The sequence below is a fragment of the Suricata suricatta genome, chromosome 7, assembly GCF_006229205.1.
Source record: "Suricata suricatta isolate VVHF042 chromosome 7, meerkat_22Aug2017_6uvM2_HiC, whole genome shotgun sequence".
NCBI lineage: Eukaryota > Metazoa > Chordata > Mammalia > Carnivora > Herpestidae > Suricata > Suricata suricatta.
The window spans coordinates 1,652,705-1,680,451 of record NC_043706.1 but is presented as its reverse complement, the minus strand read 5'-3'; the positions used below and the strand labels follow the sequence as shown (position 1 = coordinate 1,680,451).

Here is a 27,747-nt window from a genome sequence, read left to right as displayed (position 1 = left end):
TTACATGTGCTGAAACTACATAAATGTGATTTTTGTGTCCTGCGGTACAGACACAAGCCTATTCAGCCCATAAAGAAGATAAAACAGAATTACAACAGTCGATAGTAATCTGCTCTTGTTGAACGAATCAAAGCAGAGCTGGGGGAAACCCGTCCCCAGTGCACACGGCCACCCGGGAGCCAGTGTCACACGTCCCGACAAGCAGGTGGGCAGCTCACTTCAAAAGTTCTGGTTGTTCACATCTATAGGCCGCTCTAGAAAGCAAGAAAGAACTGCTGACCTTTCCTTTTCTTGACCTGAGGTGTCCACTGAATGTTTTTATTGGCCAAATTGGGCAATTACAAATACCCATTCCCCATAAAACGTGCGCACTTCCATGAATCAATTTTCCAATACGGTGGAGGTTGTGTTGTTGAGCCTGGTTCTCTGTCCATACAACTTCCCGTGATCCTGTCATTTATAAGAACCTCTCTGATACGGACTCAGTGATGTTTACCAAGGATCAACTGCTCTGAAGCCTTCCATCCCCTTCACACTGTTTGGGTTTCTCTTTCATGTGAATCCTCCAGTGCTGAGTGATAGAGCTGGCGACCCCATGCAGAGCATGACCACATTCATCATGTGACAAGTGGACTCTCTGGTGCGCGGTCAGCCCTGACCTCTGGGTCAAGACACTCCCATTTCCTTCGCCTGCGGTTCGCTGAGGGTCTGCGCTGAATGACGGCCTCCTCTCAGTCACTGCATCTGGGCATCTCGAGTTAATGTGGATTCTCTGATGTAGAACAAGGCCACGACAGTTGAGCATGCCCACACTCCTCCCATGGAGCACTTTTCCTTGTGGTGGATCTCCTGGCAGGACAGCAGGGACCCACTACAAACAAAAGCCTTTCCCAACCTGTTGCCTTCACGGAGATTCCCTACGGCACTTGGACTCCCTGACGCTAAGGACTCACCCGTTACTAACACCGCTACTACACTTGCTGCATAGACACTCTTCTAGAGAGATCGCGCCACAGCCTTTAGCATCCGCCGAGTTTTGTGTTGGAAACAAGTCTTCATTTTCATTCTTAGTGACACCATCTAAAAAAAAATGCACAGGTAATTCAAATGTCAGTTGTCTCTTCTGCTGAGATAATGAAACTTAAGATGAAGAACAGTGATGAAAAGTAAAACCCAGTTTTACCTAAATTGCATGCTTTTTCTAGACCTAAACTGTCCTCCCAGGTTGGCCAATGCCCAAAAAGGACAATGAGGTTCCAGTTTTGAGTGAGAAGAGACAGCTGGACAGAAAGTTTGGAAGAGCAAAGAGGATTTTCCCACAAAATGTGACAAAGAACCAGAAGGTATAATCACAAAAGTTAAGAGAACAGTTTGAATCCAGAGAGGAAAATTGAATATAATGAAATCAAGAGAAATGATAATTTATTAGGACTACTTAAATGGACCATTTATACCAACTGAAATGTACCTAGGCCACTACTACAGACAAATAAATGCTCTCCAAAGATTTCTGGAGTCCGTGAACAGTGGGGTATGACATAAGTTAACTTGAAGCAAGAGCTAGGTTGCGGTTACAAAATACACACTGATTCAATATGGGAAAAGCAGTTTCAAAATTACATAACTGTTTTGATACGGAAAAACTAAAGTGGGGAAAAAGAACCTTTCCAGTAATGTTCGGGACTAAAACATGAGAAAACATAAAGCAGCATTCAGAGTAGCTGAATAGGTAAAACAAATGACAAAACCGCTCACAAATGCAGCTAAGAGCTTCCACCTAGAGCTGGGCAGACAACAAGCAGATGGAGAGGGGCAAGTGTTCAAGGGAAAGGAGATTAACTAACGAGAGATCAACCCAAATGCTACTTTTCAAGGATCTCTTCTTTCTCTGCAGACACCTTTTCTCACGGGCTTTCTGCTTCAAACGGTGATAATGCTGAAAGTCAAACTAAAATGGGGTCTTAACAGGCTGCATGGGAAGCCTTGGATTCCAAAGTGCTTTCTCTGCCATGAGTATATCTTGTTCTATCCTTTAGCCCGGAACCTAGAGGCAGTGGGAGAAGCTGGTCTTGAAAACCTGAATTTGAAGTTAAATGCAGTAAAAACAAACACCCAACATTGGAAGTTTCCAGAGGTGTGCACAAATACCAGGGGGAATTAGAGCCTATTAGGGAGGCATGGAGTGTTGGCTTCAGAGATGTGTGGTGGATCCTAAAGTTCAGTTTCACTGCTTTCTGTGCCATTCCAGAAATCTTTCACTAGTCAAGCCATAACATAAGCGATTATCTGAATGCTTCCCACCTGATGGCTTGCCCTCCAGGCATCTCCGACTTCTCTAGCCTAAGTGATGCCTCTTCTCCATGTTCTAGGTATTATCCCTGCCTAAGTGTGCAGCTCCCTGGGGAGGTGTCAGGAGCTGCCTCAGCACCCGCCCCTTGGTCTGCTTCTGGTCTCCACACGGTGGGTAAAGTGCTCCGAGTCTTCTGACAGCCCCGGGGAGGCCCAGGCGGCTATCTCCTGGCAGTGGCGACTTCAAGTCTGAAGGAGTATCCATGACTTCTTGTCAGTGTGGTCCCAGGCAGCTCTCTCCCTCTGCCATCAGCCACTGTGAGGGACTTTCCTACAGGAGGGACACGATTCTGGAATGAGGGCGCTCAGGAGAAGATTCGCTCCAGCTTGGGGTTCACACTGGTTTTTCAGAAGTAGTTCCTTGTAGTCAGTCTTCTTCCTGGGGCACAAAATAACATTGTTAACAGAAACTCCATAAATTTTGTTAAGCTCTTTTACTCAAGAACTCACTACTCAGACAATACACTGAAAGAAAAAGGAATGTTGTTAGGAAGCTCAGTACATTAGGAGTGACAGTCCAAGTTATTAGCTAGTACCATACGCTAAAGTCTTTTACTTCCTAAATATTAGTTGCACAGCTTGAAAGACCATGGCCCTCTTCCCTTCGGTTCTCCCCAGAGAATCCCAAATAAATGGTAGAGAAAATAACGTGAAAAACGAGAAAATAATAACAGCTAATATTTATTTAAAAGTGACTGCAAATTTACTCATTAAGTAGATATTATTATAATTCCACTGACAGCTGAATGATACTGTGACGCAGAGGGATCGAATCGTTTGCTAAATCACACAACCAGGAAGTGGCTTCTAGTCACGATTCGGATCACCTCCCCAACCACTCCCGCTGTCCCACAGCCCAGGTGTCCTAATACGATTCAAAACTTGGAGGCCATCCTTACTTCCCCTGCAACCCTGAATTCGGACCGAAATCCCCCGCCCCAGCCCCCGGAGTCCCAGAGGCGAGGTCAGAGGCCGAGACCACCCGCATGCACAGGTACACCCCCCCTCCCCGGCCCCTCCCGGCACAGGTGCGCGCTTCCGGGCCAGCGGCGGCCCCACCGTCTCCTCTAGGAGTCTGGAGGCTTCCTCCTCTTGGTGGTTGCTTGGTGGAGAATCCCCGCGGTGCCGGCAGGTGATTGTGGGGGGCCCACCTTCGGCCGCACGACCGAGCCAGAGCCGCCCCGAAGACGAAGCGCGCGAATCCGGGCTGCTTCATCTCCGATAACAGTGGCGAAGGGGCGACGGGAAGCGTCCCCCTGCCGCTCAGGAGGCCTGTCCCCACGGAGGACACTGCGGGCCTGGGTGGCTCACCGGGCCCCAGTCCTGGGGGAACTGCGCGCGTGGACAGGGGACTTCTGCGGCAGGAGCTCCCGGTCACCGAACACAGCAAACGGCAATACAGCACCTCCCAGGCGCTAAGCGCCATTCAAGTGCTCCGTGTGTATCCCTCTCAGCCCACCTAACTGCACCAGGGGGTGGTACTACTATTGCCATTTTCCCCCAGGGAGACCTAAGACCCAGGCTATCAAACCGCTTGCCCAAACTCACTCAGCTGGAGTTTACAGTAAACTGTACAGGCTGCCGCGGTTTTTAGCAGGTATGAAATGATGAGATACCTACTCCTAATTAATTTAAGCAAGCATAACCGAAACACTAGACCAAAAAGTGAAATATGCAATATGCATAGTAGGCTGAGAGAGGAATCAATAAACATCTAAACACGTTACCAGTAACCTCCACTTAGAAGTCCTTCTTGGGACACCCAGGGCCAGGCCATTTGGGCTAAAGACCTACAAGACCACCTTCAACTGATGGGCGTTCAGACCTGGACACCTGGGTGAGGAGAATCGGTGGTTTCCATGGAATCAAGGGTGAACTACCAGCTCTCCATGGCGGTCTTATTTGAGGCACTGATTACGACTACAATACAGGGTTCCTTCAGCTGAACTAGACAAGGAAGCCTGGGCTCTGGAACCGGGCTGCAGGCCTTCAAATCCTGCCCCTGCCACATACTAACTTTCTGACCTGAGGCAGCTTCAATTCCTTGACTTCACTTTCCTCTGCTAAAAATAAAATCGTGTAAAGCACTTAGGAACGCCCAGCCCTTAGTAAGCTGCTAATGTTACAAATTACTAACAAATCCTTTTCTTGACTCCAAAAGATGGCCAATTCGGACTTTGACTGTAAGACTTGAGGAACAGATATCTACGGATGTAATGAGAGCCTACTTCCGTTCAGGGTACAAGTGAGGAGCTGCTCTACGCTGTGGTACCTGTGCACTCTCTACCTCTGCCCTCAGAGCGGGCAGTTCTCAATTCGGAGCCCTGCTCAGTCCCATTCCTTCCTCATTAGCTTTATCTCATACTAAAGTTCCAGAACCTGTTCCTACAACTGGGGTTTCTTTTGGGGGAGGCCATCTTTCTTCCCTTTGCAACCCCTTATTATGCCCCCTGGAACTCCTGTTTGTCACGTTACTTTTCATCCAAAAGCCCCTTCACTTTTCACTGCTTTAGAACTTTGATTCTCCCCCAAACTCTACAGGAGCATTTTGTCTTAAACAGTATTTTGTTCACCTTGAATCAACCAGAAAGGAGAAGCCAGTCAGTCTTACTCTTACCCTTAATGGTATATCCAAGCCACTGCTTCTCGATTTATCATTTGAGTGTTACACCAATGCCTCAAGCTGGCTGTTATGGCGCTACTCTGGACTGACATTTCTACCTTGGACTTGCTTCAATTTCCTTTTTCCTTTCCATCCTGCTGCTGTTACTGCGGATGGTTTCAAAGCCTGCAAAGATAAGCTGCTTCCAAGGACCCTGATTTCCTAAGTCCTGTCACTGTTCTACTGCATCCACCTTTTATCCAGAACGCCATTCTGTGGACTTCCTTGTGAGGCATTCTCTGTGCACCACGCTCCCCAGTTCTGGGTCTAACCTCAGTCATGTCCTTCACCTGCCCCTCAGGGCCTTCTATTTCTGGGTTGCCCATGTACCGCCAGCAATTCCACTCTATTTTCTTCGAATCCTAGGTAGTTTGAGCCCCTTTGATGCCTACCTGGAAACCCCAGGTGATCCAACTTCTCTTGGCACTGCAACTACATTTAAGCAAAGAAACAACCAGAAAACCCCCGCTTTTATTTTTAAGGAAGTATGAACTGTATCCTCTGTAACAGGCATATCCCACTGTTCTGGGTCTTTGTCTCGGGTTCATTCATGATAACCAATTAAAGGTGTTAGAGGCAAACGCTGGAGCAGGTGTGCACGAAGAGGACATGCGCAGAAGGGCCGGACCCGCAGCACTGAGAGCTGACAGCAAGTGTAAACTCGGAACCCTGTTCCGTGAGCAGTGAGATTAGAGGCTGGAGGTCACTAGGCGGAGTATTTCAGTCCGGATAACGTGTCTGAAGTCAGACAAGGTGAAAGCACGGACGGCCCCTGAAGGACATTCTCATACGGGCTCTCATCTCCAGCAAACGCACAGCTGGGGAAGCTGGGGACGAGACGGGAATGCACAGGGCGAAGAGCCCCCAGCCTCCCCCAGGGAAACAGACTCCCGTGTTGTGGAGGCGAAGAGGGACCCAACCCCAGCCGCCTCGCACAATCTGTGCGCAGCTCCAATGCTGGGCTTCGGATAAATGCTGAGGAGTCCTCAAATTGTGAACGAGCCTGTTTTCAAATGTTCATTTGCTTTCCTCTATTGTGAACTCATGATATTTTCCCTTCCGGTCACATAAATTCCAATCCCAAAAGCAAGTCTGACACAATATACCTAAATGATAATAGTAATACCATTATTATGTGCTCGCACTTACAGCTTAGAAGCTGGAACGTTATCTATTTCTCCAGGGACTTCTGGTTCCAACCAGTGATGAGATGATGTTCCGAATAGGGCGATGGACAGAGGGGAAAGAGACAGGGGCCGTGGGGGAAGGAGTTAAGAGTATGCACAGCAGTGGGAAGGAGGCAGGATGAAGACCCAGAGCTGGACAGAATGGCAGTTAGGAGTAAAGATGGTGACTATCCTCGTTTCTTCCCTGCCCCTCTGTCACTCTCTCATCACTTCAGGCCACTAACAAGCTAGAGGTAAGGGGAGGAGAGGATCCCGGAGTTGTTTGGGATGAGCTAGGAGGGCGGGGCAGTCCCAGAAACTGTAGGGTCTGCCACCACAAGGCACAAAGGGAAGAAAATCATAGGACATGTCAGTGAAGATTGAAAATAATCTCCGTAAATAAAAAGATAAACCGGGGTGCCTGGATGATTCAGTCAGTTAAGCATCTGACTCTGGATTTTAGCTCAGGTCATGATCCCTCCCAGGGTTGTGGGTTGGAGCCCCTCCTCGGGATCAGCACTGACAGTGTGGAGCCTGCTGGGGATTCTCTCTCTTCCTCTCTCAAAATAAACAAACATTAAAAAAAAAAAGATAAACAGAGCAGGAGCCACATGCACATGTGCTTGCCAGCTGTCCACGGGAGTCACGGGCCCTCAGCCACCGTAGAGCCACGTGCTCGGTGAAACAGGAGACAAGTCAACTAGCTGTTGGTCGATAACATTTTTGCAAAAGTCCCAAGGGATAGTCACTGCTCTTTGGTTCTTTTATGTGCTCAAGAAGGCACACAAACCAAAATATTATAAACCAGTTTTGAAGAGAAATTAGGGAATTCAGAACATGAGCTGGTGGAAAGGTTAGGAGAACAGACCACCAGCGTCCTTCCCCAGCTAAACACGTGGCCTGTGCACTGGCGACGCCTGGGCCACATGCATCCTCACAATGTGGATTAGTCTCCAATTTTGCAAGACTTAACTCAGAAGAGGTGGAAAGGCCATCCCGAAGCCCTTGAGGCTGGATGGAGATCTAATTCCCTGTTCACTCCTGTCCCCTTCAGAGCTTTCCTTACGCTAAGAATCCTCCGGTGTTTAGAGGACCATGCTCATACTTCCCCTCCCACAGGCTGCTGTGAAGACAGCTGCAATTCAATGCAGTCTTCCTCAAAGTTTAGCATCAGGGGACCGTGGGACTCGGACAATGGAGATTCTCGGCCCCTCACCCCAGACTTGATGAAGCAGGATGTGAGGGGGGCGCGGGCGTCTTAACCAAGCTCCACAGGGCACTCCGAAATTCACCGAAGGGGAGGAGCCATGAGGGCAAGGACCAAGCACCGCTGGTCCTTCCCTGTGTGACCCTGTACCTACATCACCATCTCCAGAAGCAAGTGTATCCTCACTTTTAAAACGGAGAGGGGTTTTAATTTATGGACAACGTATCTTAGGAATTATGAAAAGTGTTTTGTCCCTTGTGTAAGAGGCATGTTGCCGCCCACGCAGCCTGGGCTGGCCAGAGCTGTGCCCAGGGATCGCCGTCACCAGCCCCCCTCAACGGACGCTCCACCGCGGGCGCCACTGAAGCCACACACCCCGAGCGTTCTCGCCTCCGCCTACACGGGCTTCCCCTTGAATGGTTCCCTTCTGCCTTCCAGATCTGCCCACCAAACCCTGATCTTCAATACAATCCTGGCTGACCCCTCAGTACCTTCAGAACCGATGCCATGAACTGTCCCCCACTTCATGGACACGTGGCTTGAGCCACTTCTGCCATCCTGCAGCCTGAGCGAAGCTCACAACGGACCTTACGGACCGCAGGCTCCACTGTAAACTGTCGAGAAGAGGACTTCAGTGCTGTGCTCCTTGAGCTCCACACCAGCTGATGTCATGCGCAGCGCACAGCGAGCTCCTGACAAGAAGTCTGAGGTGTCTAGCAGCTCCGGTGCCTGCCGTCCTGCCCTGAATCATGTCCACATGAGTATTCCTCTCCAGCCTGCATTCTGTGAGATGGCATCCCTCTGGTCCTCACAGAGACAGACTCCCCTCCCTCGTGGACCGTCTGAGGCTGCCCAGGGGCGGATTCGCCACACTCTTTAGAGGGAGCACCCCGACTATGGAGTCTCCGGTGTTTGCCGAGGTCTGACCTCTGTCTGAAGGCTTTGCCACACTCGTCACATCGGTAGGGTTTCTCCCCAGTGTGGATCCTGTGGTGCTGGATGAGGCTGGTGACGCCTCGGGAGGCGTGCCCACACTCGTCACACCTGTACGGCCTCTCTGCAGTGTGGGTTCTCCGATGCTCCTTGAGGACTGACCTCCGAGTGAAGGCCTTTCCGCACTTATCACATTTGTACGGTCTCTCTCCAGTGTGAACTCGCTGGTGCTCTACGAGGCTCATCCTATGAACAAAGGCTTTTGCACATAGGCCACACTTGTAAGGTTTCTCCCTGGTGTGGATTCTCTGATGCTGAACGAGGCCGTTCTGACTGAAGGATTTTCCACACTCCTGACACTGATGGCACTTTTCTTTGTGGTGGATCTCCTGTTGGGAAACCAAGGAGGAGTTATAAACAAAGGCTTTCCCGCACTCGCTGCGCTCATAGGGCTTTGTCCCAGTGTGAACTCCTTGATGCTGAGTCAGTACTGAACGCCGACTAAAACTTTTATTGCACTGAGCACAGTGGTACGGTTTGTCTCTTGTGTGGATCTTGAGATGGTGAAAGAGGCCTGCCTTCCGACTGAAGGCTTTGCCGCACTCCTCACAGTGGTAGTGTTTCTCTCCTGCGCGGAGCCTCTGATGCTGGTTAAGAGTGGACCAGCGGCCAAGGCTTTGCCACACTCGTTACATTTATACGGTTTCTCTCCCGTGGGCATTATTTTGTGCCGAATCAGCATGGTTCTCCCACAGAAAGTTTTTCCACACTCCTCACATTTGTAGGGCCTGTCTCCAGTGTGGACCCTCTGATGTTCTAGGAGCTTCGAGTGCTGACTGAAGGCTTTTCCACACTCTCTGCACTCATGAGATTTTTCTCCTGGACAGACCCTCTGCTGTTCAGTCAGACGGACTCTGTTCTCATCACCTGCAGACTGTTCACCTTCCCTCGAGTGTCCAGAAGACTCTTTGGTTTCTGCTTCAGATCTGTAAGCTTCTCTGCACCTTGCTGGCTGGGACACTTTGCTTTCAAATCCGCTACACATATTCCCGTGTGGTGCTGTTTCTTCAGAAGCTTCCTGCTTTAGAGTTAAATTCCTGTACTCATTTCCAGTCGCAACACCTGAAACTACAATGGATCACAAAGTTACCTAGTTTCCCTCATTAGACAACAAAATTATTCAGGGGAAAAACACGTGAAGAACCTAGAGCTTCTGCAGGACTCTACAATGGCATTAAAGCATACAACATAGAAAGCACTCCAAAAACTGGTACGGAAAAGACCAATAACCCAACAGAAGCTGGGCAAAGGAAAAACTGTTTCCAGGAAAGGAACTATAACAGCTCTTAAGCAGAAGATGATACACCTCAAAATAAGGGAAAGCAAATTTGAATACTGAGATACAATTTGCACCCATCACCTCCACCCATCAGTAGAATACCCTGCTCATGAAATGGGAATCACACGCCGCCAGTGGGAATGTAAACTGAGCCAGGATTCACAGACAGCGATTTGCCAATATCCATCAGAATGACAACCGCATTTAACCTTTGGCCTAGTAATTCCACACATGAGAATTTACACTGAAGTACTCACACATGCTCACGATAGCACTACCTGTTAGAGCAAATCACTGGGGACAACTGGGGGAGTGGACAATTGTCCCTTATGTTGATTCATCCATACATTTTAACATTATGCTGCTGCTAAGAAATAAAAACTACGGGGTGCCTGCATGGCTCGGTCAGTTAAGCATCGGTCTGACTCTTGATTTCGGCTCAGGTCATTATCTCCCGGTCGTAAGATGGAGTCCCGAGTGGGGCTCTGCGCTGAGTGTGGAGCTCGAACTCATAGGTTGTGAGGTCATGACCTGAGCAGAAGTTAGGAGCTCAACCAAATGAGACACTGAGGCGCTGCACTCATAGAAGGAATTTAAGATAAAAAACAGATAAACATAAGGGAAGGGAAGCAAAAATAATATAAAAACAGGGAGGAGGACAAAACATAAGAAACTCTCAAGTAAAGAAAAACAGGATTGCTGGAGGGATTATTGGGGGGAATGGGCTAAATGGGTAAGGAATCTATTCCTGATATCATTGTTGTACTGTATGCAAACTAACTCGGATATAAATTAAAAAATAAATAAATAAAAAATAAATTTTTTAACATGCAAGTTTTTATCATCTTAGTAATACAGAGAAGAAAGCGTATTTGTTTGAATGTGGAAAAACATACACATATTTTAAAAACCTCTAGAGAAGCAGATAGAAAAAACTAAAAACAGTGACAACCCATTGTAGGGCCGAGGGGAGACCAGATGGCTGAGGGAATGAGTGGAAGGAAAACTTGTTGCTGGATAACTTTAAATTTTTGTTTTTGAACTACATGAATTTTTACCTATTCTTAAAAATTAAAGGAAAAATAAGAGTAGAGAAAATAGAGATTAGGAATATGGGGCCTCTCACACACACACCAACTTTCAACATTCTGCCACATTTACTGTGTTGTTCCTTCTCTTCATACAAGTACACTTACATACATTTTCTCCTGACCCATCTGAAAACTGCAGACAGCCTGGGCCAAAGTCTCGTTTACTGAAGGAAGAAGGACAGTAGCACCATCTGACGGGATAGAGGCCAGAAACAGCAGGGATGTCAGTACAAAGGGAGATAACATCAGGACTAAATTAAGTGATCTTAACAAGAGCAGACAACAACACATTAACATAAAGAGAAAACACAAGTTGAAGAGTGACAAACCGAACTGGCTGAGAGTCTGGGCACGAGAGGCCTTCCTGACTGTGATGATGAGTAGTGGCACAAAGAATTAAAGAGGCCCAATGTCCTGTGCCAGCCTGTCTTCCCTTCCTCCCAAGCTGGTCTGTCTGCTTTACCTTGCTCCTCCGGCTGGGCCCCAAGTCCTGCAGATTCACACTTCAGATGGGAAATCCCTGAATGGGAGGGACATGCTGGGATCCAATCCTGTTCCCAGAAGGGCCATGTCCTGCAAGGGCATGTCCTGTTGCTCCGTGTGGACGGGAACACGGCAGACACACTCACTCTGCCAATAGGAAACAGTGGTATTGGACCCAAGGCAGTGACACCCGGCTCTCGGGCACCTGGACTTCTTCCCAGACATCAGCCTGCCATAACGCACCTCATTCTTCAAAGCTCCATGCAGGCCACCTCCTCCAGGACCCTGCCCTTCTGTTGTGAACTACTAGAAAATGATGACTGTGCCACAGTCATGTCTTTGTCATATGCTCAAAGTGGAGGGGCGAATAGAGGAAGAAAAAAGGAAGGAGAGACAGAAGGGGAAGTAGAGAGGCAGCGAGGACAAGAACAGAACTTGGAGGAAAATAAAACAGAAGAGAAAGAAGAAAACAACAGGGCAGGTGAAGAGAAATGATAGAGAAACGAAGTGCAAAGAAACAAAGGATAAAGAGGGAGAAAAGACGGGATGGGAGGAGGAAACTGTTCCCTACAGTCTCTGCTCTTCTGAAGCCCCCACCCTGCTTCGGATTCTGTGTCTACCTCTCCCTCTGCCCCTCTCCTCCTCGTGCTCTTTCTCTCAAAAATAAACTTTAAAAAAAAAATCTTAAAAGCATAAATAAAATTTAGGTCAGATTAAACCTCTCTTCTGTCCAAAACTCCCCAATGACTTTCCATCTAAGAATAAAATCCAAAGTCCTTATAATGGGCTGTAAATCCACACATGATGTTATCTCCTTGTAACTACCTGATTCCATCTTCTGCAGCTCTACTGCCAAAAACGCATTCTCACCTGCCCACTATCACCTCGCCATAACGCCCTCAGCCCATGTGACTGTACAGCCTGACCTCTGCTCTAACGTCACCCTGTCTGGAATGCCTTCGCTGACCAGTCTTTCAAAAACAGCACAGTCTCCGTTTCAGTCGCTGTTCCCTTTCTCTGCTTCACTGCTGTTTCCATATAGGATTTATCGCCGCCTGGCACCCCCTGGTTACTGTCTGCTCCTCTCGTTAGACCAGAATCTGTCTACAAGACAGCAGCAACCTCTATGCTTTGTGCATGGCTACATTTCCAATGCCCAGAATGGTGCCTGGTGCATATGAAACATTCAGTAAATGTCTTCTGAACGAATGAACTTTCCCCCAATCCACCTTCCCCTCTAGCCTTGAACTCTGTTAGGAGCACTTCAATTACAGTAGTCTCTCAAGCTTGAAACCCTCAGTGCTTAGCCCAGAATGGACTGCTAGGTAGAGAGTTTTCCCTTCATTTTTCCTTTTTTATCGATCTAATCTGTCGTTTCCAATTAATACTTACCTAAGATGTGCCTCATCCTTAGTAGATGTGCCTCATCTTTAATAGCCTCACTGCCTTGATCTATTTCAAACTCAAATCTTTCTGCCACATGTTCCTCCCCCTCTCCAAACGCTGGACTGCACTTCTTGTTTTATTATTTCTCTGGGTTATACTCTTCATACCAAGACTTCCGAGACTTGACTCCATTGACACGTTGGGCCAGACAATTCCTTGTTATAAGAGGCCATCCTGTACATTGTAAGATATCCCATAACATCCCTCCCCTTTAGCCATTAGATGCCAGTAGCACCTCCCCCCACTATGACAACCAAAAATGTGCCAAGACAGCGCCAAATGCCCTCTAGGGCAGAGAACTGCCACTGGTTGAGAACCACAGTCTTTGATCAATATTGGAACAACACAGAACAGGATCCTACATAATTTAGTTAGATCCTGGAGTTAAAGAGGAAAGGTTATAAGCTTGTGTCCTACAGGACACTCCACAGATGACACGCAAAGTCCTGGACTCTGTTCTCAACCCTTCTACTCATAAGCCTCCCCTTTAGGGCCTGTGAGACCTAACTGGGCTCTACTACGCCAGGAATCTTGGTCCTGCTCTCTGAACCTTCCTCTCTGCTCTGACCTCACACTCCCCCAAGATGCCAACCTTGGTTCCTCCAGCTTTTAATCCTTTAATGGACACAGGGCAGTGCACATACCTGCAATACCTTATTTCTTAGTTACTTGTATCCTGCAATAGAAGCAATGTCCCCTTCAAGAGACTGCTCCCACCCCGTTATGATCACCTTACATTTTCTCTTAGAAATCTTCTGTTTTTAATGTTTCTGAGTAGCATTTCACCAAATAGAACGCTGTAAGCTTATTAAAGTAATACATGATCCGCAAAAAAGATACAAATAAGTTAGGACTACATTAACCAAAATTTCACGACTTGGTGGAGTAATGCTATCCACTTAGAAATCGTAATTCACTTTTTAAAATCACAAACCATGTCGTATTTTCCCACCTGCTCTCCCGGCTCGTCCAGCTCCTTCTCCAGGTCCTCCAGCGCGGCCACCGCCTGCTCCCCGCTCTCCGGTGCTGCTCCCGCGCCCGGGCCTGGAGCTCCGCGGGCAGGATGGTCAGGAACTGCTCCAGCACCAGCAGCTCTAGGATCTGCTCCTTGGTGCGTGTTTCCGGGCTCAGCCACTGGCGGCACAGCTCGCGGAGCCGGCGCAGTGCCTCGCGGGGCCCGGGGGTCTCCTGGTAGCAGAAGTGCCTGAAGTACTGCCGGAAGACCTCCCTGCTGTGGATGTTGTTTTTCCGCGGGTTCTGATCCGGTCTGGTGATATTACTGTGCTCGTCCTCCACCTTTACTTCCAGAAGCGCACCCCGGGCCCCTTGGGCCGGCGCAGCCTAGGCAGACGCCATCGCGGCCTTAGTGAAGCTCGAGCGGTGCTTCCAGCAAGGGTGGGCCTGAGGGAGAAGCCGTCGCTTTTAAACAAGCTACACCATAAGCAAAAAACTGCAAATTCTACCAATTTACTTCTGTGCTTTGCAAGCCACCCCCGGGGTTACATACGACACTCACGGAAACAACACGAAAAACTTAAAACACAAACTAAAGACAAAGATTCAGTAAAAGGTGCTAAGGATTTAAGGACTTCACAAAGGCAACACTTCCATTTAGCCCTGGAATAAAAGACAATCAAATGGAACGCAACCAACGTTCAGAGCAAACAAGCAACAATAAAACGCTGAGACAGCCTTAATAGGCAGGCGTGTGGCGGAAAGCACGAAAGCCGCGCGGCAGCCGCAGCCCCGCAGCAGGTGAAAGGGTCGCGGACGCCGCTCCCGAAGGCTGTGCCCCGCACCTGAGTCTCCTCGGGCCGGCGGGGCAGGGGAGAGCAGCAGCTCGCTCACCTGCGGCTCCCGGGGGCCGGCAGCCGGATCCCTCCCGCGGAAACTCCGGGCCACCGGGGTCCCAACAGCCAGGAGCGAGAACCGCCGACAGCGCCCCGCAAACGCCGGACGTGAGCCGGGCGAGCGAGCGCGCATTTCTGCTGCAGCCGCAGGAAAAGGCCGGCATTCGCTGAGAGGGCCCGCGCTGCCCCACGAGGCCAGGAGAGTTGGGCCGGAGTGGGGCGAGTGCACTTCCGCTGCAGCCGCAGGAAGGGGCGGGCACTCGCCGAGCGGGCCCGCGCTTCCCCACGAGGCCAGGAGAGTTGGGCCGGAGGGGCGCGAGTGCACTTCCGCTGCAGCTGCAGGAAGGGTCGGGTCCTCGCCGGGCGGGTCCCGGGCAGTCCCTCGGGTTGTGACAAGTAGCCGGCTAGCTGGCCGGTGTCGCAGGTCTGGGGCCCCCGCTTCCAGCCGCATCCCCGCTGCCCCGCCCCACGGTACGCAAGGCCTGGCACACCTGGAATCGGCGCCATTTTGTCACCTGTGTAATTGTTTTTATAGATAATTCGCGTCAACTTGCCAGTGTTTTATTGGGGACTTGGCGTCTCTCTTCGTGGGACATCTTGGCCCGTCGTCTTCCTTTCTGTGACGTCGGGTTCTGTCCGCCACCACGCTGGGCCTCTGCAGGTCCCGTCACAGGTGCAAGTGCCGCAAGAAAGCACCTGCGCATCGCGGGGCAAAACACAAGGAAGCCGAGGCGCAGAGCTCCGGTCTTCGTACGCGCGGGAAAGCCAAGGATGTAGGGTCACAGAATGGGCGTTACTTTATTACTAACACTTGGCCAGTTTATAAGCCATGGAATTCCAACATTAAAAAAACACCATTTTCTGTAAAATTTTGATAAGCCTTCTAATTACGTCTAAAATCAAAAGAAAAAAAAAAACATTTGAGGTCCAGTACTCGTGAAACCGCAATGCCAAGAGATCATGTAGTCACTTTGTACATAAAAAAATAAACATAGATACACTTGATTAGCTCATAGTCATGTTAAGTGTATTTAGGGAAGTTGGAAAGGAGGCAACAAAGAACAAAACTGAATAATTATACAGTTAGAGAATCCAAAAAGAACTTTATTATTTTCCCCCAGGCTTTATATCTCGGTGGATAAGGGTATTTTGGAAAATTAAAGATGGCTACAAATTTCTTCATGCTTTTCCTGTTTAGAAGTGGGGTCTATGTCATTTCCCCTTGGGTCTGAGTGGGCTCGAGGACCGCTGGAATAAAATACAGCAAAAGTGGTGCTGTTTTAGTTTCCCAGCCTGAACCCTTAAGGACAGCAGCAGCTTTCACTTTTTGTTTTTTGGAACAATTGCTCCTGGAGGCCTGAGCCACCACAGAAATCCTCTGACTGCCCTGCTGCAAAGATCACGTAAGGAGGCCCTGAGACCGGCCTTCCAGCTGTCCTTGCCCCACGGCACTGGGCACGGTCCAGCTGTCTTAGATTTTCCAAACACCACCAAGTGCCACTGTAAGATGCCACACTTGATGGAGGAATCTTCTAACTGAGCCCTCCCCAAATTCCTGGCCAAAAATCTCATGGGATAATTATTCTAAGCCACTGTTTCGTGGGTTTTTTTTTTCCTCTTTTCTCTTTATTTTGAGAGAGTTTGAGCAGAGGTGAAGCGTGGGGGGAGGGAGGGAGACAGAGAACCCCAAGCAGGCTCCACATGGTCAGCCCAGAGCCCGATGTGGGGCTTGAACTCACCAACTGTGAGTGTGAACTCAACCTGAGCCAAAATCAGGAGTCGACCCTTAACCCACTGAGCCCCCCAGGTGCCCCCATCCGTATTCTTAAATGCCTGTATAAGCAAAAGTAAATCCTCTCTAAAGGAAGATATCATTCAGAACCTTAGCTTATCTCCACAAATTTTCACATGCAGTATGACTCTTGATCTTAGGGTCCTGAGTTTGAGCTCTACATTAGGGGGGTAGGGATAACTTTTTTAAAAATTACATTTTATTTATATCCAGTACATAATGCATGTAACATACAAAATATGCGTTCAGTTCTTTAGGTTATCAGCAAGTCTTCTGGTCAATAGTAGGCTCTTGGTGGTTAAGGGTTTGGGGGTCAAGTTATACTCAGATTTTGACTGTGTAGGGGATCAACACCCCTAATCCCATGTTGTTCAAGGTCAATTGTACTATACTCAAAAGTATGTGGGAAGCAGCAGCAAGGAGCCAGTAGGGAGAGTGCAATTGAGCCAAAGTTCTCGTGCCCTTACAACCCTTGCAGCTGCCCCCAGTTTCTCAGAGGTTGAATCACCTAAAATGTTGATTGTACAAATGTCCTTCATGCTTCTTGAGTTAGAATTATGTTAATGTCCTTCAAGCTTTGGCAATCCTCCAGGATTGTTACAGCTGTCGCTGTCGGTAGAAAACTACTTGCCTGTGAGGAATAAAGTGGCAATACGGGCACCGCTCATGTTGCTCCTCCGTCCTCACCCTTTGACTCTCTCTTCTTTTCCTCACTCCCTTATCCTCGTGCCCTTGCTTCTGTGCGCCTGCGTGCACATAACAAAAGTATGAAAAGATCACTATGTTATGGTGGTCAGAATGAATAATGAACGTGATCATCTTCTCCTATAGAATTCAAAATCAATATAAAGAGAATCCTGGCAATTTCTCTGAACTTAATGCAATGTAAAATAATAGTATTTGTTTGTGACTAAGATTGCTTCCTTTATTTATATTACTTGCCTGTTCAGGGCATTGTGAGTTTGCTTATTCACCCTTGAAGTTTAACTTGAGTCTTTTCTGTTTTCCTATGCAAATGAACACACTTAAAAAAAAAAGATGCACCTGGGGCTCCTGGGTGGCTCGATTGAGTGTCTGACTCTTGGTTTCGATTTAGGTCATGATCTCAGAGTTCATGAGTTCAATCCCCAAACTGGGCTCCATGCTGACTGTGCAGAGCCTGCTTGGGATCCTCTCTCTGCCTTCTTTGCTCACACTTTCTCTCAAAATAAATAGACTTTAGGGGCGCCTGGGTGGCTCAGTCGGTTAAGTGTCCATCTTCGGCTAAGGTCATGATCTCGCAGTTTGTAAATTCGAGCCCTGTGATGGGCTCTGTGCTGACAGCTTCAGAGTCTGTGTCTCCTTCTCCCTCTGCCCTTCCCCTCCTCACCCTCTGTCTCTCAAAAATAAACATTTTTTTAAAAAGCTTTAAATAATAAATATGTAGGGGCACCTGGGTGGCTCAGTCGGTTGAGCGTCTGACTTCAGCTCAGGTCATGATCTCACAGTTCATGGGTTCAAGCCCCACGTCAGGCTCTGTGTTTATAGCTAGCTCAGAGCCTGGAGCCTGTCCTTGGATTCAGTCTCTCCCTCTGTCTCTGTCCCTCCCCTACTCGCACTCTCTCTCAAAAAAAATGAGTAAAACATTAAAAAAATTTTTTTAATAAATAAAGATCATCTTTTTTAGTTTGGAGTCTAAACTGGGGGCTACATGTCATATATCATAACCTAGATGGGAACGGAAGGCTCAAGAATTCACCATGTTGTCACTAAAAAGATGCTGAACAAGGTTTTTTTTGACTTGGCAAATCATAACTGCAGGATTTAAAATAACCATCCAATAATATTCCTATTTGCACTTTATACATAAATTTTCACCAGAAAAATTAAACAACAGTCTAAGCTTTTGTAAGAACCATTCTTCGGGACAACTGATTAAAACATCTGTAAATCTGAACTGGTAGCCCATAAGCAGCCCTTGGAATCACTACAATAGTGTAGCTGCTTGAGACTGGTTTTTAAAAAAATTTTTTTAAAAATACTTATTTTCGAGAGACAGACAGAGTGCAAGTGGGGGAGGGACAGGGAGAAGGTGAGATCCAGAATTGGAAGCAGGCTCCAGACTCCGAGCTGTCAGCAGAGAGCCCAATGCCGTCCAGATCATGACCTGAGTTGAAATTAGATGTAACTGACTGAGCCCCCCAGGCGCCCCACTTGAGGGGACTTAAGGAAAAGTACACGGCTTGTTCTGTGCAATCCGACAAGGCTTTGAGGGACGTTCTGACCAGTTCACATCGAAGAGCACCCAGAAATCTGGTATAGGGTCTCTCTCCAGTATGGATTCTCTATAACGAACGGAATAGTCCCTTGTGTGCAGTGAGAGCTTTCCCATATTCTCCATGTTTGTGGGTGAATTCTCGTCTTCAACAAAGCTGGCACTCTTGGACTAAAAGCTTTTCCACACTTCTCACGTTTCTCCTCAGTGTGTATCTCAGATGCTGGATAAGGATGGAGCCTGAGGGAAACTCATTCCATATTCACCACTTACACCATCATTGAAATATTTCTAGGGTTCTCTGGTATTTTTGGACTTCTGCATAATCGGAGAAGCACTGAGGAAAACTGCCGTCAAACCTAACGGTGTGTCCCTCTTACTTCAGATTTCTTCTACTGTGGAAATACCTTCTCTCTCATTCTCCATTTTGACCAAATCATCTGAAAGAAGAGATTGAAAATTTCAGCCTAATTCCCTCATTCACACACACCTTACTCAGCTACTTGCTCACTAAACAAGCACTCATTGAAACTAGATGCTAGAGAAAAAATATCTCATGTGAGACAGATGTGTACTGAGTTTATGACTTAGGAGTGTTATTTTTTAAAGGGAAGGGTGTGCATGTATACATGTGCTTATGATAAATAAACAATAAAGGGATAAACTAGAGCTAGAGCAAGAAAAGGTTACAGAGGGAACCAAAGGAGGGAACAGAATTTTCTTGAAAATTTTTTGATTCCATGTATAAAAGTTTATATTTTACATAACTTAAAAAATGAAAAAAAAAAGGTAAATAAAGCAATCCCTAACCACGGTAACAGATATGAAACAAACTGAACTTTTTTTCTTTTGTAGAATATTGTCAAGTTGGTTTCCAAATAACACCCAGTGCTCATCCGAGCAAGTGCCCTCCCCCTCCCACTCCCCCATCAGCCCTCAGTTTGCTCTCAGTATTCAAGAGTCTCTCATGGTTTGCCTCCCTCCCTCTCCTCAACTATTTTTCCCCCTGCCCCTCCCCTATGGTCCTCTGTTAAGTTTCTCCTGTTCCACATATGAGTGCAAACATATGGTATCTGTCCTTCCCTGCCTGACTTATTTCACTTAGCATAACACTCTCGAGTTGCATCCATGTTGCTACAAATGGCCAGATTTCATTCTTTCTCATTGCCATGTAGTATTCCATTGTATATATAAACCACATCTTCTTGATCCATTCATCAGGTGATGGACATGGAGGCTCTTTCCATGATTTAGCTATTGTTGAAAGTGTTCCTATGAACATTGGGGTACATGTGCCCCTATGTATCAGCACTTCTGTATCCCTTGGGTAGATCCCCTGCAGTGGCTATTGCTGGCTCATAGGGGAGTCCTATTGTTAATTTTTTGAGGAACCTCCACATGGAAACAAATTGAATTTAAATGTGTACCTGCAGTGGCATAACCACACAAAAGAGAAATTATTCCCAATGTCCTTAGAAGAGGAATTTTTTTGTATATACCCAATGACATAGAACTTAAGGACAAAAAGAATGGAAAAATCAAGCACCACCATTAAGTTGTTTGTAAAAATCATACCACTAACATTTTTATTGAGGCTATTGAGTAATAGCATGGGATAAAGCAGATGAGAATTTAATACTCTATCATCCCTAATGTTTTTGAGAATTCTCCAAAAAAAGATACAGATGAAAGATTAAGACCCTGAAGTACTGAATCTGAACTAAAACTATCAGTAGGAATTCTGATTCTTAGGAATTTTATCTTAAATGCTTCCTAGCTCTAAGCACTAAAAGGTGTAGGAACAATATCCAATAACACAATGAGCATTCCTAGTACCTTATTTTTGGTCCTAACATACCATTTCTCACTAAACAGAATCTAAGGTCCTTGGGAAAATAATAGATTTCAGGAGTAGGGAAGGAATTAGAAGAGGAGTCTATACCTCTTTTTTATACCAAAAGCAAGAAAGAAAGCTGTCAAATGCCTAGACTCATGTCATAAATACAAGAGACCAGCATCTGAGAAGCCTACAGAAGAGACACCCACCACGGAAGACAAGAAATCTAATGCATAAGCTTCAGTTTATTTGTTCCATAAATGTCGAATCTTTCTGGACAACTAATTTTTAATAAAGACCTGATTAAAGTAAAACATAGTAATTTGATATCTATACAATGGAATCAATGTCAGCTATATGTATACATTACATGTAACTCTTGGGAACTATGTCCATAAAGTAACACTGAATGTAAAAGTAGTGGCAGTTGATATGTTCGGCATGATTACATTTGGGCATACATGTGTGCTTGTCCAATAAGCAAATAAATGTACTAAGTTAGTTTTGTTTCCTACACTACTTTTTGCAAATGCACATTTAAAAACTTCTCTAGGGGCACCTGGGTGGCTCAGTCGGTTGAGCGTCCAGCTCCGGCTCAGGTCATGATCTCACGGTTCCTGGGTCCGAGCCCCACGTCAGGCTCTGTGCTGACAGCTCAGAGCCTGGAGCCTGCTTCAGATTCTGTGTCTCCCTCTCTCTCTGATCCTCCCCTGCTCACGCTGTCTCTCTCTGTCTCTAAAAAACAAATAAAAAACATAAAAAAATTAAAAAAATAAATAAGATAAAAACTTCTCTATTGTATATAGCCTTTGAGTCATTTTCTATAGGCTTCAATGCAGAAAAATGTTCTCCTGCTTTTTTTCTAAGAGGTGAGGCCCAGGGAAGTTGGTGGTTGGTATTCAGTTAGAATGGAGAAATGGAACCAATCAATAGGAGCAGGATTTTCAACAATTTTAGTGCAAAGAAGTGAAGGAAGAATCACAATCAAGGTTAAAACGATGTGCTTAGAGGTACACGTTAAAAATGGAACAAGACATCAAGTGAAAAGTAGGCAAAACTTTGTGATGAGGTTCCTTTGGAAAAAAGCAGACGGTTTCTGATCTTTTCTCCCCAGGGAATCTCATCTTTCTCCTCAGCAGAGTCAGAACTAAGCTGCCCGGTTCTGGCCGGAGCTGGACCCCCAGGAGTCCTGATGCTGCTGCCAGACAAGCCGTTTGCCCTCGGGGCACTTCCTGTCCCATTAGGAGGACCAAGGACCCCAGACAATTAGAGAAATTTGATCCAGGTGATATGTGCTGAGGGTTCTAGAGTTTAGATCTCAGTACTAATGGGAGAACAGGCCAGAAAGCAGAGTTTCCCTTGACTGACAAGGACAGGGGATAAATGCACAGGGAGGGGAACACAACTCTGGCCAATGCATCTTAGCCACTTCCTCTCGCTACACTGGAGACCTCTCCGGAGAGAATCCCCGCCTCTGACACTGGACCCTTTCTTCCTTATCTCACCTTCCTCCAGGATGATCCAGCTTCCCGGACAAGCCCCCAGTCCAGTAACAGCCTCCTCCCTATTTGCTTGGTGCTGGTCCTGCACCCGGGCCTGGAGCTCCGCTGGCAGGATGGTCAGGAACCGCTCCGGCACCAGCCGCCTCCGGAGGCGGAGAGCCTGCCTGGCGCTGGATTCCTGATGCCCAAGGGAATCCTCCTAACGGAACTGCCTTAAGTTCTGTCTGAAGAACCCGTCAGAAGAAAATTCCTGCACAGGCTAGATGCTCTAACTGTTTGACATCCCTTCTGTTCTTCTGCAGCTCTAAAGGGTTGGACTGAATCTATTTCTGGGCAAAACAGTTCACCACAGCGCCAGGAGGGGCTTAAGGCTGGTGATAAGGCGTAACACGTCACTGTTAAGAGAGATCAACTCCAAACTAAGAACGTATTTACTCAGAGTGAATCACTGTGGTCAAGCCAATGATTTGATGGTACAGACACTCTATAAAAGATAAAACGAGCACAAAATACCATTAGAATAATGTCATAAAATTAACTGATAGACGATTCAGTTACTTTAAGACTAAAGAACAATACTAGTAGCTCTTAGATCTAGAAACTGAAGTGAGCTATTCAGATAACATTAAATATTCAGAAGAGGAAAAACAATGCAAACCGCTTTGTCTACTTGAATTGCATGTCACAAATTTAGTCAATTATATTTATAAGTCAACCTCTCTGTGCCAAGAATTATGCTAGATACTTTCAAAGGTGTTTTTAGTTTTAGAAAAAAGCAGTGTGCATGTCATGTTGGGGGTCCCACATTTGAGTCAGGGGCCCCAAGTCCATTAACCTAAGTCCGTGTTGTATACAAACCCAGTGAGTATTTTTCAGTCCTTTACTTACCAGATGCCCCTCCAGCACCGAACACCGCCAACCATTCCCAGTCTTCTAAGGAATTGCAATATGCTGCTGTTTTCCCATGAGCTGGTTTTTGCAAAGTGCTTAGACCAATACTTGGTGCTCAGGAAGTATTATATAAGGGTCTGTCGAAAGCTCATTCCTAAGTCCACTTTATGGCTCTTCTTCAGCTTGCCAAGAAAGGCCTGGGCACCCTATGTTGAGATCCAGCCTCCTGCTCATTCCACGTTCATTCTGGGTCGTCACGTCCATTCAGTAGCATCTGAGAACTGAGACTATCACCTAACAACTCCTAAATCTGATTCTCTTACCCCAATCTTACTTTGGAGCTCAAGATCATTATAGTCCAACGGGATGTCGGAGCCTTCCACTTGTAGGTCTTACAAGCACCTCAACACCTCCAATAATTAACTCATCATTTCCCCCTCGTGATCAATGTCTCTTCTAAAATTACCCATTTTTTAATTTTTTTTAGTTTGAGAGAGAACATGTGCACATGCGTGTGTGTGTGTGTGTGTGTGTGTGTGTGTGTGAGAGAGAGAGAGAGAGAGAGAGAGAGAGAGAGAGAGAGAGCGAGCAGGGGAGGAGCATAGAGAAAGAGACAGAGAGAGAGAGAGAATGAGAGAATGCTTGGGGGGTTGGCAGAGAGAATCCCAAGCAGGTTCTGCACTGTCAGCACAGAGCCCGACTCAGGCTACCACAAACCACAAGATCTTAACCTGAGCTGAAATCAAGAGTTGGACACTTACACAACTGAGCCCTACCCATTTGTGTTAAAATGTCACATTCATTCCCCTAATCATCTAATCCAAAACTTAATTATCCTTATCTATAGTAAAAAGAAGCCTGTAGTACTTAGTACGCGCCAGGCATTGTGCTCAGCACGTTTTCAGCAATCTTTCTCCCTTAGACATCAAGTCGAGTTAAATCCGCATCTTCCATACAGTCCATTCCACCCTCGTCACTTCCACGGCCAGTACCTTACTTTCGCCAACTCACAGTACTGGTCCTTTCTCTCTTCTCTCCCTTGCTTCCAGTCTTGCCTCCTTCCAATCCATTTACCACACCGCTTCTAGAATTTCTAGAAGCCTTGTAAGATGACACTTCTCCCGTGCACGAAGACAGGGACACCGGCTCTGTGGCGTCCACCTCCCCGAGCACTGGCCACGCCGCCGGTCACTGCACCACAGGCAGCTCACAGCAGCGCCAGCACATTGATGAGCTGGGCAAGCAGGTGGCCACGCGGAAGCAGGCTCCCGTGTGCGTACACATTGAGTGCACACACATCGTGTGCACATTGTGCGGGAGCAGTCACACCGAAAAGACGGAGAGGCACACTGCCTTTTCGAGTCCAAGTTCCCTGGGGCATTGCAGTTGTCACCTGCTCTCTTCTCGGTCTCCGGCACAGCACACCCGCCTTCCCCCTGCTGCCTCCTGCCGCCCGTTTCCTCTGCTCTCCGCCACCCCGGGGTGGTCCCCTGGCTCCGGGCACCCGCACCGCACCGCACCGATGCTCAGGGGTCCACCACTCTGTGAGTTGCAGGGCGCCTCCGACCTAGAGCCCCACACGTCCATGGCCGGCAGCCCGCGTCCACTCGGAGGATGCGCTCACTTCTCAACGTTCTCTGAGTCGAACAATCACACTTCCCTCCGCTTCAAAGTCCTGAGACCCCGTCACCGTACGTCCCTCGGGGTCGAGCCCCACCCCCCCCCGCAGGGGTGCAAGGTCACGACCGGCGCCAGGGGATCCTCGATGAAAACAGAACGAGGCCCTGGACGGGAACGGAAAACCACCTCCGGCCGTAAGGAGGCGCCAGCGCCAGTAGCCTCGAAGCTGGCGGCCCACGCAGTGCTCGTGTCCACGGCCGCGAGCGGCGACACAGAGCTGCCGGGGGACCGCCACCAGTCCCCCGCGTGCACCCACGCCGCGAAAGGCGCCCGCTAGCCAAGGCTTGCACGAGGCCGGAAGTACGTCACGGCGCCCGCACGCCTCCGCCAGCTCCGCACCGCCCCTCTAGGAAGCATCGAGGTTCCGCTTCTCAGTGGTTGGCTGGCTCCAGCGGTTCCCCCGGGGGGCCACGCCCACCCGGCCTGGGCCCGTCTCTCTGCCCAGCTGGGGAATGCGACGCGGCCCTCCGTTCTCAAGGACCTTGCTCCCTTGTACCCACCGTCCACTCGCCCCCAGGGTCCGAAGCAGTAAGCGACACCCGCCTGAGGAAAGCGGCTCTGAGGGGCAGGCGCTGGCTTGCTCTCCAGTCTCCATCTTTTGTGCAAACGACTCCGGTCTTTTTTAGTAACCTAACCACTGACACATCTCTGACTCTGCAGAATTAGCGGAAGGTGAGGGGAAGCCACACGCCCTGCCCTGCCCGCTGTGACTGGCCCCGAGGAACTGCAGACCGAGGCCCGGGTCAGCCTGTCCTTGGTTTCCCGCGGCGGTAAGTGCGCTCCAGTTCAACAGCCCGTGAAGACTGAGCATCAGTCACTGTAACTTAGGAAACTACCTCGCAAAGCAGCTGGTTCTCTTTCTTCCTAGCCAGTTGCTTCACAGGGCTCGCCCTCTGCCTTATTCCTGCAAGGCTGTGATCTGGCGCGCTATATTCCCACTTTGGCTCTGTTAGAGGTGAAAGCCGTACCAGTCGGCCCTGTACCACTGAAGTGCTCCTAGGCTGCTGAGAGGCCATCCCTCTTGTCTGGTAAGCCATCATCTCAACAGGCTCGTCTTTGGTAACTAGCCATTTTAATTGTTTTGTTGTTGTTGGATTGGGGGGTCCTTTTCTGGGGGGTGTTGTTTTTGTTGGATATGTCCTACAGGAGGGTCGGCACACCCACCCTTTCTTCCCTAATCCAATAAATGTGTTAACCAGGATTATTTCAAATCAGGCACATGGTGGCTACCCCTACCCGTCCCATAGGCTCCTTCATAGATGTTCTACCGTAGCTTTCATGAGAACATTGTATTCTTTCTGATTCTGTCTCTTCTTCTGTGTCCTCAGCTGGAAAAGTCTTAAGTAGGAAGCCCGTACGTCCTGATTTATGCCTGGTGGCTGGGTATAATTATTAATAGCAATCCCTTCCATTCTCAGAAGTGTCCAAGATTTGGCAATCTCATCCTGAGAACCAGGGACATGCTCGCTGAAATGCAGATTCCCAGGTTCTGCCCTCACGAACATTCAGCCGGTCTGGGGCAGTGCCCGGGAAGCTGCAGTCAGCCTAGGTGGTTCGGACACAGGTATATATTCAGGAGTAGCTTCCTCAGAGCTGACACGTTGGCAAGGAAAACTGGGTGTGGGTCCAGAGACCTAAAAAAAAAATCAGTGATTTACACACCGTGCTGCCCTCCTCTTTGTTACGTAAAGCAGAGATTAGTGAGGAGTGAGAGCAGTGGGGCTGTTTTCACTGCTACTACACGACACGTGGACCCACTGAGAGACCGAGGGCTCTCGACCAGGCGTTGTGAGGATAAAGCCGTTTCTTGGTAACACTGTCTCTGCATCTTTTTATATTTTCCTTCTCTTTGGTCACCACTTTTTGGCCTAATCCAGTTTTAGCACATAATTTTGCCTGGTTCCCTTTTATCTTCTCACATTTTGTTCTTCCCTTTCCTTTTTTCACCCCGTTTTGTTGCTGCTGTTGCAGATGCCTAAATGGGTCTTAGGCTCCAAGTCCAAGTGTCTATGAAACCACATATAATTCACAATGATCTTTGTTCATAGTTTTGTTTTTTAAAAACGTTAAGATTTTTAATTAATGTGATTAAAAAATAGATCACTACAAGTGTTTAACCACTTTGGGCTTCACTTTTCTCATGCAGGCATGAAACTGGCAAATAAAATTTTTTCTTAAAGCTAATATTCTCCAATTTTGTGTTAAGAAACTCCTGCAGCACAGCAAAACACTTTTAATGATTCCATTATGCTTAACGAAGTGCTAAGGGCCTCTCCATCTGTCCCCACCCCCATCCGCACTCCCTCAAAGGCACTCCAGGACCGGCCACACTGGAAAACCCCAGGCTCTGAGCCCATCGCAGTGGGGCCTGCCTCACCCTGTTTCTTCTGCCTCAGACACTTTCCGCTAGCCTCCATCTCCTTCTACAAATAATCAACCTTTCTCTCAACTTTTGTTTTCTCAACTTCCAACTCAACATTTAACCAGTGACACACATGTAAACTGGCATGTAGATTTCTAAACTGCTCCTGAGAAAATATTTCATATTTTATAATTTAGACTTTAGATATACTGTTATTTTTTAATTTTCTCAGAGATTTTCTTTGTCTTATTGGAAAAGTATAAAACAATCTTCCATTATAAATGTTTTAAAGGAAAAATATGGTCAGATGTAGAAAATAGGAGTCATTCCCAAATACAAAATATGGACAGAGACTTGGCTCTCCTGGAACACTTGGTTCTTCAAATAAAAATTATAGTGAAAGAAAGTCTTCAGGGCTCTTATCTATAGCTCTAGATAGGGTTCAGTTGCAAAAATTCTCAGCCACTTCATGACATACAGTGTCCACTGTCCTCACAGTGCTCAGAGAAGTGCTGTCCTATCCCTCAAGAACCAGTAAGGCTTTTTAAAATTTTCAGTAATCTCTACACCCAACGTGGGGCTCAAAATCACAACTCCGTGATCAGGAGTCGCACACTCTTCTGACTGAGACAGCCTGGCGTCTCTAGAACCAATAAGGCTTTTTCACTGGATTTGAGTCCATATTTCTTACACCTTGCTCAGCCATAAAACTGACTAGTCTTTCAAAGTGGGGCTTTTCATTTTTTTTAATTTTTGAGAGACAGAGAGAGATAGCGCAAGCAGGGGAGGGTCAGAGAGAAAGGGAGACACAGAATCTGAAGCTGGCTCCAGGCTCTGAGCTATCTGTCAGCACAGAACCTGATGCAGGGCTCGGACATATGAACGTGAGATCATGACCTGAGC

At 47.6% G+C, this 27,747-nt stretch overlaps 2 protein-coding genes across 5 annotated transcripts in view; both read right to left on the bottom strand.

Moving 5' to 3' along the window:
• Positions 1-286: 286 nt before the first annotated feature.
• ZSCAN12 (zinc finger and SCAN domain containing 12) lies at positions 287-14,017 on the bottom strand (the record flags this gene model as incomplete). Its single annotated transcript, XM_029944916.1, is given in 8 exon segments — positions 287-1,080; positions 2,302-2,728; positions 8,312-8,990; positions 8,993-9,445; positions 11,211-11,274; positions 11,276-11,377; positions 13,629-13,699; positions 13,702-14,017. Coding segments are annotated over 7 exon segments (1,815 nt in total), but the record flags the coding sequence as incomplete, so codon positions are not given.
• LOC115296857 (zinc finger and SCAN domain-containing protein 23-like) overlaps positions 13,930-27,747 on the bottom strand; it is a 29,125-nt gene continuing 15,307 nt past the window's right edge. The window contains exon 5 of one of the 4 annotated variants that reach the window (XM_029945337.1): positions 13,930-14,077. In XM_029945337.1, the coding sequence (XP_029801197.1) occupies positions 14,018-14,077 (60 nt within the window). In that variant the 3' untranslated portion in view covers positions 13,930-14,017. Of the gene's footprint in view, positions 14,078-16,284; positions 17,065-18,448; positions 19,013-21,104; positions 21,145-27,747 lie in introns of those variants that run through there. The other 3 variants (XM_029945339.1, XM_029945338.1, XM_029945340.1) reach the window with 3 other exon arrangements.